This window comes from Macaca nemestrina, chromosome 6 (genome assembly GCF_043159975.1).
Source record: "Macaca nemestrina isolate mMacNem1 chromosome 6, mMacNem.hap1, whole genome shotgun sequence".
NCBI lineage: Eukaryota > Metazoa > Chordata > Mammalia > Primates > Cercopithecidae > Macaca > Macaca nemestrina.
In genome coordinates, this window is record NC_092130.1 from 139,944,660 (window position 1) to 139,967,260 (window position 22,601).

At 38.4% G+C, this 22,601-nt stretch overlaps 1 protein-coding gene across 3 annotated transcripts in view; it reads left to right on the forward strand.

The window, feature by feature from the left end:
- Positions 1-17,717, forward strand: part of LOC105487447 (complement C6) — a 75,998-nt gene extending 58,281 nt beyond the window's left edge. For all 3 annotated transcript variants that reach the window (XM_011750895.2, XM_011750896.3, XM_011750897.3), the window contains exons 12-18: positions 832-1,003; positions 1,300-1,411; positions 4,952-5,084; positions 6,057-6,245; positions 10,052-10,142; positions 10,593-10,834; positions 17,017-17,717. In XM_011750895.2, coding sequence (XP_011749197.2) covers positions 832-1,003; positions 1,300-1,411; positions 4,952-5,084; positions 6,057-6,245; positions 10,052-10,142; positions 10,593-10,834; positions 17,017-17,198 — 1,121 coding nt within the window. In that variant the 3' untranslated portion in view covers positions 17,199-17,717. The remainder of the gene's footprint in view (positions 1-831; positions 1,004-1,299; positions 1,412-4,951; positions 5,085-6,056; positions 6,246-10,051; positions 10,143-10,592; positions 10,835-17,016) is intronic.
- The last annotated feature ends 4,884 nt before the right edge of the window (positions 17,718-22,601 follow it).

A 22,601-nucleotide genomic window follows, 5' to 3' on the forward strand; every position in this document is an offset into this window, starting at 1 on the left:
TGTTCAATTAAAAAGAAACAAAACTTCTATCAGCAGCCTCCACCTTGTACAGGCTCAGAGAGAAGATAAACCTGCAAAAAGTGTGAATCTCAAGTGTAACCTACCAACTATGTGACCTTGGGAAAGTTACCTAGTTTTCCTATGCCTCAATCTGTTCATCCATAAAATGAGGATAACACCAGTATCTATCTAAGGAATATGAATATATTATATAAGTATTTGTATATCAAGAGTACACGCACAATGCTCATAACATAAAAAATCAAACATAACATTAAATAAAATATATGATACTGATATTATAAGCCTCTTATGTATTGTAATATAGAAGGAGGATGACTTTGTAATAAAAGATGAATTAAGCCACAACAAAAGTTTTCATACAGGACTAAGTAATGTTCACAGTTACCTCAAATCCTCCTGAGAAACAGGGTAAGGCATGGGAGTAAGAATGTATTCTACTACCTTTAAAAATGTAATTTAGTATGCATCCTATTAAGAAGATGTTCATGTTTATACATATATGAGTGCACATTTTTAAAAGGTCTCCAAAGCAAAGAATAAAAAGGTTTGTTAACAGTTGAAAATAATTCATAATGGTTGCCATTTGTTGCCATTTTATTTAAGTTTATGGGAACAAAGGCTAAAAGGAAATCAGGCAATGTATCAGGCCCCTTCCACAGGTAATTTCTTTTAATCCTCAGAAGAACCCTATCATATTCCACAAAGGAAGTTACTCAGCTAAAAAGTGAGGAAACCAGGTTGGCCTCGCTTCAAAACCCAAATTCAGCTGCACCATGATCCATGGGGGTGAGTCTTCCTTTGTTCCAGATGCAGTAGATGGACACTGGGGTTGTTGGTCTTCCTGGAGTACCTGTGATGCTACTTATAAGAGATCGAGAATCCGAGAATGCAATAATCCTGCCCCCGAAAGAGGAGGGAAACGCTGTGAGGGGGAGAAGCGACAAGAGGAAGACTGCACATTTTCAATCATGGAAAACAAGTAAGACTGGGTAAGGGAAAAGAATGGGTCATTTTGCCCTAACTCTCAATAACATTGAGAGTTCAAATGGTTATTAGTCTACTGCTAAGTAAAGAAATAATTAGAACTTTACCTATACCAACACAGAATATTAATGAGCCATTGGGTCTGCTGCTGTGCCTTTTTCTGTGTGTAATGTTTTCTATTTAATACATATATGTATGTAATGTGTACATATGTATACACAGAAGCATATACACACATGTAAATGTGTGTACATACATACATATACACGCATATTTATGTTTCCCTTTTAGTGGGCAACCATGTATCAATGATGATGAAGAAATGAAAGAGGTCAATCTTCCTGAGATAGAAGCAGATTCTGGGTGTCCTCAGCCAGTTCCTCCAGAAAATGGATTTATCCGGGTCAGCATCCTAACCCTCATTTTTGATTTATAGTTTTAAAAACCTCGAAAAGTATAGATTGTCTTTTAATTAGAGTTACTGTTTTCCTATTCGAATAATCTCCTGTTGACTTTAAAAGTACAAAATAATATTTAGAAACACTTTGCCACTCTTCCATCTTGAATTTCCTAGAGATGTCTTCATAGCCAGTTGTTAGACTAAAGGATAGCAGATTGCTTGGGTTTCTTGGAAAGATAATAGAACTTCAATATAATATAAGACTGTATGACTTGTGAGAATTTGCAAGTAAGATCTGGCTATTTCAGAGTCTGAGCAAACTGATACCTTTACCTAAGGAATGTTTAGAGAAACACACTAGACTGGCTATAATCATAGGAGGTGTTTGTTCTGTATTGTTTTATTAGGTTAGAAACCTGTAGAGTTCTTACGCAGTCAAAACCATTTTCACGTACCTTTAAGTTTCAACTTTTTTTACTAAGTCACAGTATGTTTCTATGACTTTTTAAAAAGCTGAATACTTTTTGTCAAACAGATCTACGCCCTTAGACATAAATTGTTCAGGTGATACATGATATCTAAAATTGATCACAGAAGGCATGCTCCCTATTTCATTTTACCTTTCTTAAACTTAGTAATATCATTACATTAATCTTTTCCCAACTGTATCACACTTATGATAAAAGATCAATAACACTCAATTCTCTAAGGTCAGCAAATAGTTTTATTCACGGAGTATAGTCTGGGCTAATGTATCTTCCATATTCATTTATTTTTCTGCCCATGCATAAGGACCATACATTAAAGTTTATGGGGAGGAAATATTTCAGAGGGAGGTAATTTTAATTAGTCTTTACTCTAGAAAACAGGTTCTCAAACTCAACAATGCGCCAAAGGACCTGTTAAAACACAGATCATTGGGTCTCACTCCTCGAGTTTCTGATCCAGAAGGTTTTGGGAAGGGCACGGAAATGTCCATAGCTAATACATTCCTAGGTAATACAGACGCTGATGGTTTAGGAGCCACACTTTGGGAACCAATTCTTTTGAACAAGAGCCATCAGTCTATGGCCCAAAGGCCAAATTTGACCTGCCACTTAAAAAAATAAAGTTTTATTTTTATTGAAACACAGCCATATTCATATGTTTACATATCGTCTATGGCTACTTTCATACAATAACGGCAGAGGTGAGTAATTTCAACAGACACCACATGGCCTACATATGACTATCCAGGCCACTTATAGGAAAAGCTTGCTGGCCCCTGCCCTAGAACATTATCCTTAAAATCACATATTGGCAGATCCAGATACCAAAATAACTTAATCTATTTATTCCGGTTGCATACAAAGACCATTAAAATTATTGACATTCTCATTTTAAAAACGCACAAAGGCTTTCAACAGTGATGCATTATTCTTCTAACTCATTTTATAAGGTTAGATTATATATTCCCATTTTCATGGATAAATTCATTTCTTATTTTATTTTGCTCTTTACTAAAGTCCTGGTCTCTATCTGGCAATAGTTTTTACTCAAATGTAATAAAATTTTATTTTTTCCTAATAAGCATCTTCTGGAATTTCTAGTGGCAAAATGCCCCTTGTATAGATTCAAATAGAGGTAGATATGCCTAATTCCAAGCTAGAGCAATGATGTTATTGCACACAAGTATGTTTATTTAATGAGTAACAGACAAGTCCAACCTCTGTAGGCAAGTGACAGGGACTTTTGGCAAGGTTTTTTGTTTAGTCAGTCTACCAAATGTACTTCCCTAACTTTGATTATTGCAGCATACACTTATATGTTACAAATTCATAAAAAAACAAGAAATACAAACAAAAGTTTAAGGCAATAATTTATTTCAGAAGAAATGCAAGAAAAAACTGTGCAGCCTTTGAATAAAACATCCAAATCATTAGTCCATTTCCCTTGGAAACAAAGCCATATCAGTAATAACCAGCAGTAGAATGGTAGTTTTGTATCCAAAAAATTAAGAATCTTCTAGGAGACAAGTTTAACCATATGACCAAGTAAACATAAGCTGACAATTAAGTTTTCACCGCCCTCAAGTTCCCAGCTTCGATTATCAGAGAACAACTGCTTAGTCAATTCTTGGTACTCTTACCCCTCTCAGTAAAGGAAAATTGTATTGCATTACTAGCTCCTTAAGAAGGATAACGTTTTGTATTCTTTCAGCAAAGAATTCAGGCCCATATAAAGATTTATGAGACAGAGATCTGGTTGTGGAGTTGACACTAAAGGGTCAGGGCTGGGGCTGATAAACGTGATAAACACTATAAAAATAGAGCCTTGCATGAGTTTCTCTCAGAACTGAAAGGACGTTGTACCTCATGAAACCAGGGAAATCGAAGATTTTTGCAAAGGATGGTCTAGTTGAGCTGGGTCTTGAGGGGAAGAGAGAAGGTGTTGAGGATACAAGGAACAGCCACGTGGAGACATGGAGGCATGAAAAAGAAGTTTATGTTCAAAGAATGGCAGGGTTTTGCTTTGCTAGAGCATAGGTTTTATGGGAGGAAATGGCAGGCGGTGAGGGGGGTAAAGTAAGTTAAAATAAATATTCTGATCTAAGAAGTATAAGACTCACTTTACCTTGAAAATTGTAATGAACTACCCCCCCGCCCACCACCCCTGGCAACATGATAGTAGTTGTACAATCCATTAATTGGGAAAATATATAATGACCAGTGGGTTACTAGGAATTGAGTAACAATTTTAAATGATCTGCACTCAGTCACAATAGCAACTGCTTATGTTTGCTTTATATGTAAGATATATTATTTATTCAGTTTATAGTCACTACATAGTGAGCATATGGTTTTCTATTCTAGCAATAGAAGGACATACCATATATAAAGATTTTTAGTTTCTTCTTCTTTTTTTTTTTTTTTTGTTTTTGTTTTGGGGATTTTTGTTTGTTTGGTTTTTGGTTTTGGTTTTGAGACAGGGTTTCACTGTGTCACCCATGCTGAAGTACAGTGGAACAATCATGGCTCACCACAGCCTCAACCTTCTGAGCTCAAGCAATCCTCCCAGTTCAGCCTCCCAAGTAGCTGGGACCACAGGCACATGCCACCACTTCTGGCCACTTTTTTTGTATTTTTGTGGAGACAGTGTTTTGCCATGTTGCCCCAGCTGGTCTCAAACTCCTGGACTCCAGTGATCCACCTGCCTCAGCCTCTCAAAGTGTTGGGATTATAGTCATGAGCCACCATTCTTGGCAGGGGAGCAAGTTTTCAAGTTAAAAAACAAACAAACAAAACCCTAATCAATTCAGGGAGACAGACTGGAAGAATGACCAGTTAAAAAGTTGCCCTAGTAAGAAACAATAAATACCATGAAGAAAAACAATGATGGCAACGGGAAGGAGAGAACTTTAACAGGTTTTCAGAAGTAGAAATTGAGAGGACTCGGTGACTGAGTAGATCCAGAAGTGAAGGATAGAAAGGCTCAGTGTGAGCCTAAAGAGTTAGAGAGTGTTATTCGTAGCATTAATAATTTCTGGTTTCTGCTTTAATTAAGAATGAAAAGAAACTATACTCGGTTGGAGAAGATGTTGAAATTTCATGCCTTACTGGCTTTGAAACTGTTGGATACCAGTACTTCAGATGCTTACCAGACGGGACCTGGAGACAAGGGGATGTGGAATGCCAACGTGAGAACTGGGCAAACAATTTTGCTTGACAACTTTACAGAATGAATGTGCCCAATATAAAAACAGTAAAATCACATCCTTAGATCAATACATTTTACTCATTTTTAGTAACTCTGGTGAAAGAGTTTGTGAAGCAGGAAATAAATAGGAGGGCTCATTTGCTAAAACTGGATTTCCAGATATCTCCATACTTCCGTGTTCCTGCTCCTACATATTACTGTCACACACACAGGACTGCGAAGTATGCACTTCGCAAGAAATCCGGGAAGTCGGCAAGTTGTATCTAACCACAGATATCTGCCTTGCCCAATGTTCAAATTGACGCAAATTGCTGAGTCTCAAGAAGATGATATTTACACTCTTTATGTATCAGAAATGGGAATTTGTGTAAGACGCGATTTTGTGTAAGATACAGTTTTCACCAAGACACTACTCCTTGGCGCATGTTCACATTCTTTGCTGAGAAAGAGTGAATAAGCTTTAGGCTCTGCACATATCTGTGCTAGAGTAAAGTAAAAACCAAGGTTCAAATAAGGCTTGAATGGGACTCCAAAGACTTATTTTGGGGCACCATGAAGCAGAGTTGAGACCAATGTCAATTAGAATGCCCATCACTCTGCATCACTCACAGCGTGGTAACTTGCATTTGGAGAAATCCACTAGGGATAAGAGAAAAGAAAGTGTTTCTTGAAAGGAAAAGGGCCCAATGATTTCATAAAAGTTGGATGTGTCTGGAACCAGTTCTTTAGCAAGGGAACTTCAGATAATGAAACTAAAGGGAATTTTTCAATGAAGGGTCTGAGGGAAAGCCCAGGATTCTTATCCCCCAGGTTTCCTGATCAAAAGGAGGCACCACAGTTGAACAAATGCTGTAAATCTCATCAAAATCACCTCTTTGGTTGCATAAAATTTGCCTAAATTTGTTGTTTATTCTGTTCCACTAAACACATATGAAATGTTGCTCTCTTGCAGGGACAGAGTGCATCAAGCCAGTTGTGCAGGAAATTCTGACAATTACACCATTTCAGAGATTGTATAGAATTGGTGAATCCATTGAGCTAACTTGCCCCAAAGGCTTTTTTGTTGCTGGGCCATCGAGGTACACATGCCAGGGGAATTCCTGGACACCACCCATTTCAAACTCACTCACCTGTGAAAAAGGTGCGTAGCAGCTCAGTGTTCTGGGGTCTGATAAGGTGGTGCACCCTGAGATTGGTAGTATAGCCTCTACAGCCATTCTATGTCTTAAGCACTGAGAGGCTAAATAAAACACAAGTTTAGACAGTGTGGGTCAAACAGCAACTATGCAATGGCTCTGCTAATTCCGTAAGCTCTTTGCCATCCTGCCTCCTTTATTCTCTTCTGGGCTTTTATGATGTGTGAAATAAAGGGAGAAAGTTAACCTTTTGAAAAACCTTAAATAAAATTATCAGTAAAAAGATCTCATGGAAATTAGTGAGAACTAATTTTGTGTAAGTATTGTGTCTTGGTTTCACTAGACTCCTGATCATAATAATAAATTACAAGGAACATAAATGTCAGTGGAATGAATGTATGTGGAAGCCATAGACTTCAGAAAGTTAAGATCTTTTGGACACCGTAGGCAGTATCCTCATCAGAGCATATGCATGCATGTGCACACACATCCCCTTAGATTAGAAATTAAAATTATAATCCAAACTGAGAAATAGGAAATGTTTCATTAAAATTATTATTCAAACTGAGAAATAGGAAATGTTCCACCGCTAGATAAAGGAAACACATAGCCTATTTCATATACTTTCTCTCCAATAATATTGACAGAAAGACCAATGCAGGGAGTCACAGAAAGAGAAAGACAATTGTAAATAAAACCGACACTGTGAGGTAAAGACACTTTCAGGCAGGGAAACATTATTAATTATTTCAATGTGAAAAAGTTCTGCTTCATAAAGATGTGAGATGCTACACAGTTACTTTTTCCTTCCTCCCAGACCTGGACTCCTCCAGTAGCCCTTCAGAGGATCCTCTTGCCCTGAGCGCTTTACAGACTGTGCAGTATTGTTGCTCTTGTGTTGGGAGGTGTGGGCAGCTGAGTCCCAGCACTGCTTCAACCTGAGGCTGATTGGAAGAGCAGATTCCTTGCATAAGATCATTGACAATTTCAAACCTGTAGCGAAAGAGCAAGGCTCCGTGCCACTTGAAAACTGATTGATTCTTTTTGGAAACAGTGTATACCTTGCTGCTCCTCCCTGGCCTAAATGTAGAATTACAAAGGGCAAAGAGGCATAAGTAAACAATATCACCACAATGTAAACCATAGTAGCTAAAGCCTTACCGGAAGGATAGGTCTCCAAGTTCACCAGAGTTCTGGGCCAAGTTTCACCAGATAGCATGGGGGTAATAGAAGGAAATGAAAACAACTGTGAATAAGAAAACCTAGGAATTTTTTATATCTTTATTTTTGCTTCTAACATGAGCCACCTTTCCTTATCAAGCCTTCTACTTGATAAGCTAAGAGGAGGAAGAGTGAGCTAAGCCTCCAGTTCTGCCTTGACAATTAACTTGCTCACGAGGTCCTTTTGGTTCTGGGGATGCCTGAATAGTCAGATCCGGATCAAAAAATTTTGTTTCATTCAATAGACTCAGGAGTTTGGCTCTAGGTCCAGATTCTCTAGGTGGGCCTCAACATGAGCAAAGAAACCAAGGTTCCCTCTTTCATAAATACACCCCCAGTGTCACTCCCTCTATTTTCATCCCCCTCCCTCACCGACATGCTTTTCAGTTCCTCATCTTAGTTCAAGCGTAATTTCCTTACGAATCCTTCCTTACCCTTCCCATTTGGAGTCTTTATGGTATGTGGTCTCCTGAAACCATGTTCCCTTTCTTCAGAATACTTGTCTCAGCCCTTAATTATAAATCCATTATTATAATTATTTGATTAATATCTGTATTCTCTTTCTTTTTTCCTCTCCTTTACTCTCCTCTCCTCTCCTCCACCTTTCTTCCATCTGTCCTTTCTTTTTTTTTTTCCCCACCATAATGTCCTAGTGCCTAGAATGTCATGCAGGGATTAATACCTACATTTAGGAGCTGCATTTCTCCATTGATTCTTGTAAGAAAATCTGACTTGCAAGCCATTCACATCCACATTGCTAAATCTAATGGACTTTTTTTTTTCCTTATCTTCTTTGACTTCTCAGCAACCTTCAGCAATGTTGACCTTCTGCACGTATGTTCTTTCCTTGGCTTCATATTCTTGTTTACCTCCGAATTTCTGGCTGTTGCCCTCTATTTTTGGCAGGCTGTTCGTTTCCCAAGTTTTGGATCTGTACTCTCCTACTGAAGAATCTCACCCACATGCATAGCTTCAGTAATTCCCCCATAGACTAATAACAGATTTAAATCTTTAGCACATACTTCGCCACTGAGATTTAGACATGAATATCTAAATACCTATATATCTACATTGTTTGGATGTCTTAAAGATACCATGAATTCAACATCTACAGAGGGGAACTCTTAATTCATCACCCTTCCTTCCTAAAACTAAGCATTTTCTAATATTTTCTATTTCAGGTAAGGCACCAATGTATATTCTCTTATGCAAATCAGAAACCTAAGAATCATATAATTGGCAGCTCTCATAACTTACCCACAATAGATAATATCACGTATTTTACCTGCTAGCTGTGTCTCAAGTTTATCTACTTTTCTCCATTTCTACCTCTGGAACCTTGGTCCAAGTTATCATCCTCTTTCACCTGAACTACCACAATAACCTCATCGATTAGCTCCCTGGAGCCCTATTGACCACCATGCCTCTTCAAATCCATTCTCTGCACAGAAGCCAGAATTAATTTCTTTTTTTCAAAATCCAGGACTGATTTTGTCACAACACTCCCTGCTTAAAACCCATCAGAGACTGTCTACTATTTATAAAATGAAGACAAAAACCCTTCAAAGACCCTATTAGTCCCCCACACAACCTACCACACATGTACCTCTCTGGCCACATCTTGTTCCATGCTCTTGTTTTTCAGCACTTCAACCACACTGGATTCTTTCAGTTCCAGGAAACTCACAAGCTGCCTCCCTTTTTCTTTTTTTCTTTTTCTTTTTTTTTTTTTTTTTTTTTTGAGACGGAGTCTCACTCTGTTGCCCAGGCTGGGGTGCAGTGGCACCATCTTGGCTCACTGCAACATCTGCCTCCCAGGTTCAAGTGATTCTTTTGCCTCAGCCTCCTGAGTAGCTGGGACTACAGGTGCATGCCACCACACCCCACTAATTTTCATATTTTTAGTACAAATGGGGTTTCACCATATTGACCAGGCTGGACTCTAACTCCTGACCTTGTGATCTGCCCGCCTTGGCCTCCCAAAGTGCTGGGATTACAGGCATGAGCCACCATGCCCGGCCACTGCCTCCCATTTGAACATTTCCATACCTTATGTTTCCTCTGCATTGAACAGCCTCACTTTTCTTTCTTCATTTTACCTTTTCTAATCTTTCTAGCTACATCAATTTTTTTATTATATGCTTCTCTTTAATAGCACTAAGAAAGGCAACAATTCTGTATGTATATTAGTGTGCTCATTTGATTAATGTCTGTCTGCACCCACAAGACTATTATCTGGGTCAGTTTATGCTCAATCTACTCTCTCCAGAACCTTACAGAGTGTTGGGAATATCATGCATATGCAATAAATATTTGAAAAATAAATGAACAAAAATTTCAACAGTTCCATTTTCTTTAGTTATCTGAACATAATAGCAATTTTAGGTTGGAAAATGACACCTCATGTGCACTGGAAAGGAACTTTCAGATGGAATATTTAATGACAATGTATTTAGAGAAGCCAAAATGAATGTTCCAACTCCAAGAGATAAATATGAATCCGTTACCACTGCCTCTTCTCTGAATTCAAGCTTATCACTTAGAATCCATGCTGTGCACTGTTCTTTTCTCCTTTTTTCTTTTGTTTCAGATAGTCTAACAAAATTAAAAGGCCATTGTCAGCTGGGACAGAAACAATCAGGATCTGAATGCATTTGTATGTCTCCAGAAGAAGACTGTAGGTAAGAGATACCCTACAGACTGTGTCTGGAAATTGGGAAAACCAGTCTAGTGTAAGAAACTTGATGGAAGAGCTGAGCTTCTTGAAGCACAGACATGAAATAAATGAAATTTCCACATAACTGATATTCCTGTGCTCTGCTGAATTCCTCCTTTGCCATTGGGTAGCAAGTTTCTTAATTATCTCTCAGCCCAGTTCCCTGTTTAATATGAGATTGTTTATTAAAACAGTCTCATTTTGGTTATAAAGACTTAACTTCTGCACATGTAAAAACTTTGAACTCAGTTATATCAACACCTTCCTTTTCCTTTCACTCAAGCCCAGGGCTTGGAGTGGGGCGGGGAAAACAGGCACAAGGAAACTGGTTGGTGAGTGAACACACTGCATTGACTACGTGCCCCTGTTTTTTCTGATCTTCATATGGAAATGCTTGCTTTCTTCTTTTGGGCAGCCATTATTCAGAAGATCTCTGTGTGTTTGACACAGACTCCAACGATTACTTTACTTCACCTGCTTGTAAGTTTCTGGCTGAGAAATGTTTAAATAATCAGCAACTCCATTTTCTACATATTGGTTCCTGCCAAGATGGCCGCCAGTTAGAATGGGGTCTTGAAAGGACAAGACTTTCATCCAACAGCACAAAGAAAGAATCCTGTGGCTATGACACCTGCTACGACTGGGAAAAATGTACAGGTCAGTTCCACTGGTGACCACACTAAATGCTCTCACTTAACCTTCATCTCAGCTTGAACATCATCTTCCTTACCAATAACCTATCCTTAATCAAAAATATTTCCTTTTCATTGTAAAAAATAATCATGATTTAAACAGAAAGGAAAATTATAATCACCTACAAGTAGAAATAACTACGGTAGTAATGTGGGTGTTTATCTTGCCAATCTTTTCTCTATGCATATGTGTAATCAGTACCACCCTTAGGCCCTAGTGGGAAGAGCACCTGTCCTGATCTCATGTTTCAGGCATCCCTCCCAGTCCCAGCTTCAGAAGGCCTTCACCAGAATTGTCTAAGTTTCCTTCTGGTGTTGGGACTGTCTGAGGCCAATAGTGCTGTCCAAGCAGGACTGGATTTTGCATTGCCAAAGCATCTTCCTGAAATTTCTTTAAGTCTTCTTTCAGTGCCTGGGTCAAGCCAAGGCTGACAATACTATTCAAGCAGGATACCCTGAGCCCAGACAACATCCCACACGAACGCAAGCACTGTTATACTTTCCAACTCTCTACTGCTTCTTCTCCCCACCATGCATAGGGTCAGCCAGATGCCCCAAAGAGCTCTGGGGCTCATGCCTGTGGGGTCATCTCTGGCCCAGAGCTATACCCTCATTCTCAGAAAACAGCTTGGTGAACAAATTGCTCCTGCTAGCCAGCAGGGCATTCTTGCAAGATTGCTTGAAATTAGAAAGCCATTTTGATGCTAACACTCTAATTTGGGGTGACTCTAATTGTTTATAGATAAGCACCCCATAAAAATTTGTCCCTGGGTCTCAAACATCTCAGGAGTGGCCCTGCATATAATACAAATTTTAAAAATATAAAATGGGATCATACTCTCCATGTTATTCTATATATTGCTGTTTTTCACTTACTGTGTCATGGAACTGTTTTCATATCAACATATATTATTCGGCCACATAATTCTCAATGTCTGCAAAATATAGGTATTCTATGATTTATTTAGCCAATCTCTGGTTAGCCACTTAAATTTTCTCCTGTATTTTGCTATCATAAATAGTGCCATCATACCTAAATCTATCACAAATCAATCAGTGATCTAAGATTACGTCCTTCAGATATAGCTTATAAAGGGGTATTTCTAGGTAAATATTATTGTTAAATATAATATATTGGCTCCCTATCCAGAAATGTTTTTGCCATATTATATTTCACTCTAGAACATATAATAAAGACTGCTCTCCCACACTCTCACCAAACCTTGGAGTTATCACTCCTTTGTATCTCTGCCAATTTAATACTTAAGGAGTAGCATTCTATTTCCATTTTTCCTAAGTTTACTGACCATAGACATTACATTTGTGAGTTGTTTCGAGGCAGGGACTTCACAGCAGTACATTTGCTCCAAGATGAAGTTTGACCCTGAAATAGTCCAACTAAGCTTTATATCTTTTTCAAAAGATGGATTGGAGATTACAACAGAACCCAAGCAGTTAGAGATACTTCCTTTGTGGAACATTTTCCCAAAAAAAAATTATCTTAAATTGGGGCATAAAGTATGCAAAGGAATGTTTGCTGAAACCACCTTACTTTTGCAAAAAGAAAGACAAAAACTATATTGTTCCCCTTGACTCTTTTTTGACTTTGTGGCCCAGTGTTCTTCAGCTCAGTCCTGGAAAGGGGAGAGGTCTTATTACTTAAAACCATGTCTTTCCTGATCCACTTCAAGCTGATTATCAAGCTTCAGCTCCCTTGACAGGCCACAGGATTGAAACATGACAGAGGGTGGACATAGCTGGCATCTAATGGTGACAACTCAGGAAGCCAGTATCTGGGGTTTTCAACCTTCATGCCATGACTAAACAAGGCAATTCCATATAACATACAGAAAACCAAGGCCTGATATTAATTCTAATCACTATGAAATAATTTTTAAACAAAAACTCTACTATTCATTTTTTTGATGCTTGATCAACACCATTACTCAACTGACATCTCTTGCAGACAATAATTTGTGATAGAAAAGAGCTGAAAGTATATACAGTATCATTTTTATTTTAAATATAAACTTTTTATCTGAGAAATGTAGTGTAAGAACATTATTGCCAAAAATACATAGAGAAAATAAAATTTGGTCAGCAGGGCAGGTAAGAACTAATCCCTGACTATACTGTAATAGATAGGTCAGGCATTTGGGGCTATATTTAGTGTTACCTTCTATTCTTCCTTATTCATTGTAGAGAAGCAGTCTTCAGAGAACTCTTCTATTGGAAATAATTTTTTTTTTGCTATCTTCCCACAAATTATTTTTTTCAAATCTGCCTGAGTGAAAAATAACAGTTGACAATTTTATCAAAATACCTGTCTTTACTATTACCCCTTTGCTATACACATATCTAAATCATCGCATACTTGAAGAGTCTAAGTTTGCTAAAAAAAAAAAAAAAAAGTACTAAAAACTGAAATTAACAGAATGCTTTGGGTAGTCAAACTAACACATGAACATTTCTTAATAGAAGATTTATTTAGGCAATTTAAAACATTTTTTGGTTCTGCACACAATCAGGAAACTCAAAGCATTTTTTCCCCTATAGATACGATCTGTCTCTGCAAGCTTTCTTTAACTGGTGAGCAAAAGTAAATGTCTCAGAGGGTTCTGTTTGGATTAGCACTGTAGAAAATTATCAACATACAAATGATAGCATTTATGAAGACAGAGAAAGCTAAAAATGTACTTTATACCCAGGCCAGTCATGGGAAGTTGAAATATTAGTAATTTTCAGTTCAATTGCATGTCACTTTGATTAAACTGTGTTCTTGATTACATTGCGCTCTTAGCTACTCTTTTCCTTCTCTGTCTAAAATGAAATTTTAAAAACTTTAAAACGGAACTTCAAAGTAATATGAAGGTCACCTTTCAAAAGTTACAACATGAATGAAATCCCCCAGAAGCCTATTTTATAGATATTAAGTATATTATCTGAATTTCAGAAATATCAACCACCAACCAACAGAAAGGGGAAATTTATTCAGTCAACATCCATTTAGCAGCCAATGTATAAGTCACTGTTCAAGGCATGATGATGGTTTTAAGATGAGGCACCCTTTTTACCCCTCAAATTTTTGGAGGAGTAACGTTAGACAATAATTACATGAATCACTTTAGTGCAAGTCAGGATGTGATAAGAGCTTTAAGAGAGAAATATCTTCTGGTCTGGAAGGGTTTCTTAAGCACAGAAGCGTGAGAACTGAGTGTTGAAGGATCAATTAGTGGAGGTGGTGGGGTCTTTTGGTGCTGGTAGTCTGAAAATAATTAGGCAAAGAACATTTAAGCTATATCCATACTAAAAGAGTAGTGACCATGGCCCTTCCAAAAACCTAAGGAATAGATGTCCTAACCAGAGGTGGAACAGTCCCCTATCTTTCACCAAACTCTGTCCCTTCCAACAGTGGACAGGAACATTCTTTCCAACAATGAACAACTATCTTCTCTAGCTGGTTGACAGAGAGCATAGTAAGAAAATGCATGCTTTTTCATAAAATGTTTCCTACCAAGGGCAAGATGCCCAGGCATGTGGTACATATGAGTATCTCCCTACTTCCTTTCCCTATTTTTTCCCATCAGTTGAGACACCTGGGAAAGAATTGATGTCGCCTAAAATAAGCTATTCATTCATGACCTCATTGCTAATACTCACGCTGACTCAGGTATTTTGGCAACATGAATTATTCCAGATCCATTAAGTAAATTTCTTTTTTGTACACTTATACCTGAACCCACAATTCAGAATTTCAAATCAGTTGATCCAGAAGAATGAACTGAGTGCCTTGTTAAGAGCTGATCAGACGGATGAGCCACACTGCTCTCCAAAACAGCACTTCTCATTGTCTTGGGGAAAAGACATATGAAAGCTAACTACTAAGAATGTACACAAAAATGTCACATATGGTACTGACAAGTTTACACCACTAAAATTTAGCCAAATAAAAGATATGCTTTAGCTCAACCATCATGGAAAGCAGTATGGCGATTCCTCAAAGAACTTAAAACAGAATTCCTTGAAGGACTTAAAACATAATTACCATTTGACCCAGCAATCCCATTACTGGGTATATACCCAAAGGGATATAAATCATTCTATCATAGAGACAAATACACATGTATTGTACTGTAGCACCATTTACATTAGCAAAGGCATAGACTCAACCTAAATACCCATCAACAGTAAACTGGATAAAGAAAATGTGGTACAAATATATCATGGAATACTATGCCACCATAAAAACAATGAGATCATGTCCTTTGCAGCAACATGGATGGAGCTGGAAGCCATTATCCTAAGCAAACTAATACAAGAACAGAAAACCAAATACCACATGTTCTTACTTATAAGCAGGAGCTAAACAATGAGAATATATGGACACAAAGAAACAACAGATACCAGGGCCAACTTGAGGGCGGATAGTGGAAGGAGGGAGAGGATTTAAAAACTACCCATCAGTCACTATGCTTATTCTGGGTGATGAAATAATCTGTACACCAAACCCTTATGGCATGCAATTTACCTATATAACAAACTTAGCACATGTATCCCTGAAACTAAAATAAAAGTTAAGAAAAAGAAAAAAGAGAAAATCTGGTCAGACACTGTGGTCCATGCCTATAATCCCAGTACTTTGGTACACCAAGGCAAGAGGATCAGTTGAGCTCAGGAGTTTAAGACTAGCCTGGGGAACATAATGAGACCCTGTCTCTACAAAGAGTAATAGATTAGCTGAGCATGGTTGGGTGCATCTGTAGTCCCAGCTACTTGGGCGGCTAAGGTGGGAGGATCTCTTGAGCCTAGGAGTTCGAGGGTGCAGTGAGCCTTGATTGTGCCATTGCACCCCAGCCTGGGAGACAGAGTAAGACTCTGTCTCAAAAAAAAGAAAAAAAAAGATCAAAAGATCAGAATATGGTTATGTTGCTATGAAATGCTTCATTGAGGAGGCAAGACTTGTAGAAACTAGACGTGTGGGGAGAAGTAGGAAAGAGCTCATCAGTCTGGCAAAAGAGGAAGATGACATGGGAGAAAGGACAAAAACTGGAATACCTTTGGGATCTTGTTGGGGAAACAGTTAATCTACTTGAAATGCAGAAAGTAAAAAAGACAATGTTGAAAATGGAAGTTGAGGCCTAACTGTGGAGAACCTTGACCTTTGACTAAAACATATGTGTAGAATATATAAGCCTATAAACCTTTGTTCAAAATTAATTTAATATACTCAGCTTTGGTAACTTTATCCCTAAGTTTTAAACCTATTTCATGAACATAAGACTTAAATGAATTATGAAGTTCTTTGGTGATTCCAACAGCAGGCCTCATAGGAGAATCACCCAATTTAACTGCCTATTAAAAATACAGATACCCAGGTATAACGCAATAATATTCTAGAAAGAAAGAAACAAATGTGATATAGAGTTATGTTAAAAAGCTCAGGCCTGGGAGTCATGTATTATTTAAATCCTGCTTCTACCATTTACTAAATTGTGTGGCCATAGGCAAAGAGCTTAAATTCCTTGAGCTCAGTTTCCTCTTCTGTAGAATTATTATGATAGCCTAGTTCATACATTTGTTGTAAGGGTTCGAAAAAATTAAGCATATAAAATGCTTGGCATATTGTGTGGCTTCACAGTACATGATCTACAAATGATAACTATAAAGGTACTTAGGCAATGCCAACATTAAAAATGAAAATAAAATAAAAGGACAGGCTGAAGACATTGGAGAAATGGATTGATAGGACTAGTGCCTGATTGAATGTAGGCAGTGAGTGAGAGGGAGGTGCCAGAGATAGCGCAAATCTTCATTGGATGTGGACAGTGAGACAGGGGGAACTGCCCAAAATAGGCCAACTCTTTAAGCTTATTGGCTTACTAGTGCCCTGTAGTCTCTTATATACAGATCTCTCTATTCAATCACAGTTGGGTCTTTGGGGTCATTGCCTTTGGTGGGTTGTTTTGTTGTTTTTGTTTTGTTTTGTTTTCAATTTTTATTTTTTGGCTTTCTCATTCATTAGAGAAAGCTTTGGACCAAACTTAATTTAACACCATCAAGGAGCTCGCCACCCTGGGGATGATTTAGATGAAACCAAACCCTAATGTACTGTGGTGAGTCACACTGTCTCTCTCTCTCTCATTACAGCCTCCACTTCCAAATGTGTCTGCCTATTGCCCCCACAGTGCTTCAAGGGTGGAAACCAACTCTACTGTGTCAAGATGGGATCATCAACAAGTGAGAAAACATTGAACATCTGTGAAGTGGGAGCTATAAGATGTGCAAACAGGAAGGTGGAAATACTGCATCCTGGAAAGTGTTTGGCCTAGCACAATTACTGCTAGGCCCAGCACAATTAACAGATTTACCATCCAGAAGAACCAGCTCCTACAAATGAGAATTCTTGTACAAACAGCAGACTGGCATGCTCAAAGTTACTGACAAAAATTATTTTATGTTAGTTTGAGATCATTATTCTCCCCTGACTCTCCTGTTTGGGCATGTCTTACTCAGTTCCAGCTCATGAGGCCCTGTAGCATACCCCTAGGTACCAACTTCTACAGCAGTCTGGTAAATTCTCCTGTTCACATTGCACAAAAATAATGTGACTTCTGAGACCCTTATGTAGCCTGTGACATTAAGCATTCTCACAATTAGAAATAAGAATAAAACCCATAATTTTCTTCAATGAGTTAATAAACAGAAATCTCCAGAACCTCTAAAACACATTCTTGAAGCCCAACTTTCATGTCTTCATTCAACAAATAATTTCTGAGTGTACATACAGGATGTCAAGTACTGACCAAAGTCCTGAGAACTCGGCAGATAATAAAACAGACAAAAGCCTTTGCCTTCGTGAAGCATACATTCATTCAGGGGTAGACACACAAAAAATGAAATAAACAGGTAAAATATGTGGCATGTTTCATGGTGATAATTGTTTTGGAGAAAATACAACATGGAAGGGTGAGTCCCATCCTTAATTATCATCTTATGCAAGGAAATATTCCATAACAATAAACATCACTGTAAGGATGATTGAACTCCAGTGGAAATTATCTTGTATAAAGTTGTTAAGGATAAACTTCTGGAGTTCTATTCTCTCAGAAAGTAGAAAAGAGATTCCCTTTGCCTCACCTAAAGTGCATCATAAAGTTTTAGGCTGAAGTGTGTGATGGATGGAAAATTGTCAGAGAATTTTGAAGGAATAATGTTTAAGGTAAGTCATATTTTTCATTAGGCCATACAAAGAAGAAACCAGTTTATTAGCATGGCTAGGGTGTCAATTTGAATTGGAGAAGAGAGGCATCTTTGGAGCAGCAGTTCTCAAATATTAGAGTGCATTAGAATCACCTAGAGGGTGTGTGTATTCAGATAGATGCCTGGAACCACCCCAGTTTCTAACTCAGTAGTTCTGGGGTGGGACCTGAGAATGTGTGTTTCTAACAGCATTCCAGGTGGTACTGCTTATGATCATCAGGACACCACATTTTGAGCATACCGAATTTAGAGATGGAGTCATCACACAGCTAACTCTGATTAAGTAATTGATCTCAAAACCATAGCCAATCTCCAGGGAGGTGAGTGAAAGCAGATTCCCTTCCAGCAAAACTCATTGGGATCCTCACCTCTTGGAAGGAGGCTGTGAGCCACAGCTACCTGCCAACCCCGTCCCCAGACCTTATACATGCAGCTCCTCCTTCATCTCATTGATCATAGGATATCCGCAAAAAATCTAACATATATCATAATATTAAAGGAGAAGAATGGGGAATGAAAACACCTATAAACAAAAATCATTTTCCTGGTGTAACAGAGGTTGAACATGACCTTTTTCTTTCGCAGGAGTCAGTAACCCAACTATTTACCAGTCATACCACCCCACTCCCTTCTCACTCTGAGGAGTGCGGGCCACTCCGGTAAGCATCATAAGCCTTCAGCACATGCGAGACATCAGCTGAGAGCAAAGAGGTATTAAATACTCCCACGTCCTAAGGAGAACCACTAACAATTAAATCAATAAACTTTCCCCAGGATTGAACTGGCTCTGTTCAACCCAGCTCTCATGCCAGCCCTACACCTTTCCAGGCTATAAAATGGGACTAGATGAGTAGCGAAGGGAGTCATGTGAATCTGCAGCCACAGGAATGCAGAGTTCACAGCGGGTGTCCTGTTCTTCTCCTAAGTCCATTCTCTCCCTTTGCTGAGGAGGAGGAGGATGCTGAAAATGTCCACTGAAGCCAGGCAACCAAAGCCCTAAGACAACTAGGTTGAGGGTGTGATGAAACCACCTTTGCTAAAATTATAACAGTGAGAACATTATGTCTGTGAGAGAGATCTGATTTAACAAACCCCCATCCTGCGTTTAGCCTTCAAACTACTCTTAATCATTCCTGGGCTTGGGCCAAGCTAACTTTGGGAGACATTTAGTTTATAGTTTAAATGGTAATAGCCTCTCCCCAAAACTCAACCACCTTTATAAAGCTAATGAGAGACCACCACACTAGGAGGATGAGACGAACCTGAATTTCGCTAGGGTGTAGACATACATGATTACCCACACATTATTCCAGATGCACAAGATGTACAACTTCCCCAAATTACTCCTGCAAGTAATATCACTATTGTAGAACCTAAGATTGGCCTTTTTAGATGTCTTTTCAGGTTTTTTGCATCTGATGACCAGTGGCTCCACCTGGATCCACCAGCTGCTTCTGTGGCCCCATCCAGAAGTGACTCAGTGAATAAGGGGACCATTTCCCACACTCCTATAATTACACTCCCAACCAATCAGCAGCAAGTACCCATTGCCTAGCCTTCCTCCCTTTTCCCCCAAACTATCTTGGAAAAATCCTAGCCTTTGAATTTTTAGAGAGACTGATGTGAGTAATAATAAAACTCAGGTCTTTCATTCAGCTGGTCTGTGTGAATTAAGCTCCTTCTCTATTGCAATACCCCTGTCGTGATAAATCAGCTCTCTCTGAGCAGTGGGCAAAATGAACTCATTGGACAGTTACAGTGGGGTTACCTACAATATGGATATATGGTACTGCCCTAGCTTGTTGGAGGCTGTGGAATCTTATAGCTGCTACTGGCAAGGTTTCTGAGGATTAGCACCTTGCCCCTCTCTCATAGTTGCAGCCTGACTAGGGAGAAGATGGATACAGCCCTTTTCTCCATCTGCATCCCATGGCACAGGGAAATCATGAAAACTTGGTGGCTCCTGTGGAGCACAGAGAAGAGGAAAGGCCAGCACTGTCACTGGAGGGAAGAAGGAGATGAAATGAAAATCAGATATGAGATTGGAGACTTAAACTGGAGCAACTTTCAAAAAATAGAAACTGACCAGAAAGCTGTCTGATCTGTGCCAGAGCTAAGGAGAATGGAATTTGGCAGACTATTGAAAGCTAGTGAAAGCTGGAGCTGCCATAACAAAGTCATACAAAGCTGGAGCTGCCATAACAAAGTCACACAAATAGAAACTTTTTGTCTCACAATTCTGGTGGCTAGAAATCTGAAACGAAGATGTTGGCAGAGGCATGGTTCCTCTGAAACCTATAGACGATAATCCTTCCTTGCCTCTGCCAGCTTCTGGTGTTTGCCAGCAATTTTTGGCATTCCTTGGCTTTTGGATTCATCACTGCAGTTTCTGCCTTCATCAACACGTGGCCATCTTTGTTGTCTTCCTTCTGTCAATATCTGCCCGAATTTCCATTGTCTTATAAGGATGCTAATCTTGTTAAACTAGGCCTACACTAAATGAGGCAGGAGAGTAGGGTCTGGAGGTAAGCAACACAAGGCCGATTGATGATTTGCACTGACTTCCTAGAACTAAATCAAATAGAAACACTTCAGCTATGACAGGAAATAGCCTCTCCATTTACCTAGGGTGTACATGGAGTATATGACTTTGTAACTTTACTTCATCCTCTTTATTTCCATAGGGCATACACTAAGTAACCAATGGAAACCTCTAGAGGGTATTTAAACCCCAGAAAATTCTGTAGTGAGGCTCTTGATTAGTTGGTCTTTTACCACTTCAGCTACCTTTGTTTCAAAGAATTTTTTGAGTACACTAATCCATTAAAGTTTGCATTAGGCTGATTTGCATACCATTTACCAGCTGAATTTTTACACTTTGATATTAATATTAAGATAGCAATTTAGTACAGTAAGTGTTAAGAGCTAGTGATAAAATTATTAACATGAAACAGAGAACAAAACTGAAACATATTAAATACCTGGAATTTGGCCCTCCAATCTCCAATTCTGTCCTAGAAGATTAAATAAATTCCAGATCAAAGGTAAAAGCTTTATCTCTTTGGCTATTAGAGATGAATACTAAGTCTTCATGTTTGTAGCTTAAGTAACTGGAAATCAATTCAGCTCTTTTTTAAATATGGATTTGAATTGTTGATGGTTCTGCAATATACTAACAAACTGAGACACCAGCTTAAAGAACTTTATGACTAGACATGTTATATATTTCTGATGTCCTGGAAGCGAAGACACAAAAATAATTATAAGATTATGATTTTAAAATTCCAGTCCTCTGTTTATCTGACAATCAAGCTTAATCAAAGGTTTCCTCTTTTGAGCAGTCTTCAATAAAGCCCACTAAATTTTAGAATATGTTACTGTTTTTTCTCTTTCTACCAAAGCCTTCAACTCCTACAATCCACATTTCATAGTTTTAAAGATTGAGCTCCTCTGTTATTTCCCAAAGAGCACCTATAAGCTATCCCTGAACCACATTCCTTCCTAAAATCTAATTCTGAGTAACAAGAATCTGATAGATCATGATGTTTCTGGTCAGTGCTGGGTACAAAACTACCCCGAAGCTTAATTAATTGGATTCTAAATGGCTGACTCTCTCCAAGGTCACCTTCATTCTTTTGGACATCATGTGTGGAATCAATGAGGCATTGAGCTTCTAACCAAACAAATAGCCTGCAAAATTATAGTTGTATCCAGTCCATTTTATGAACATAAGACAGGCCACTGCTACCCTATTTGTCTTCTTGACAAGTTCTAGCTGCATGGTTTCAGTTCCAAGTGTCAAATATCAGTTAACAGAGGTGTGTGTCACCAATCAAGGGACTCCAAGGAACAGATGGCACACTGAAAGTCATGCTCACAAAGATTTATATAGAAAGATGCTCATCACAACATTATTTGTAATAGCAAAAAATGACAGACCCTAACTGTCCAATAATAAATTATGGCCCCTCAATATAAAGGAAAATATGAGGTCACTGACAAACATCTTTTTTAAATGATTTTAAGGGATATAATAAAAAGTGAAAGACCAGACTACAAAACTATACATGATTACAGCTATGAAAATTGTGTGTGTATATAAATGGCTTTAAAAACAATGATTGGAAAAACAGTATCTACTGTTGGAATTTAGAGTGACTTTTATTTATATAGCTTCTATATTTCAAGATTTTCTTCAATTGGCATGCATTTTTTTTTATAGTTGTGTATGAAAAGTCATTTAAAATTTGTTCTCTTCTACGTAGGTGAGAAGGGCAGATAGTTAATTCTGCTTGTATGGACACACTGATGGCTTATATGGTAGAGATCTCCCTGGTCTGAATTTGACCACATGGGGAGGTGTGGCAGCTTTCAGCGAAACTTGTGAACCTCATATACATCATTCATTCATTCACAAACACTTACTGACTACCTGCTAAGTTCCAGGAGTTAGGGCTATAATCATGCAGAGG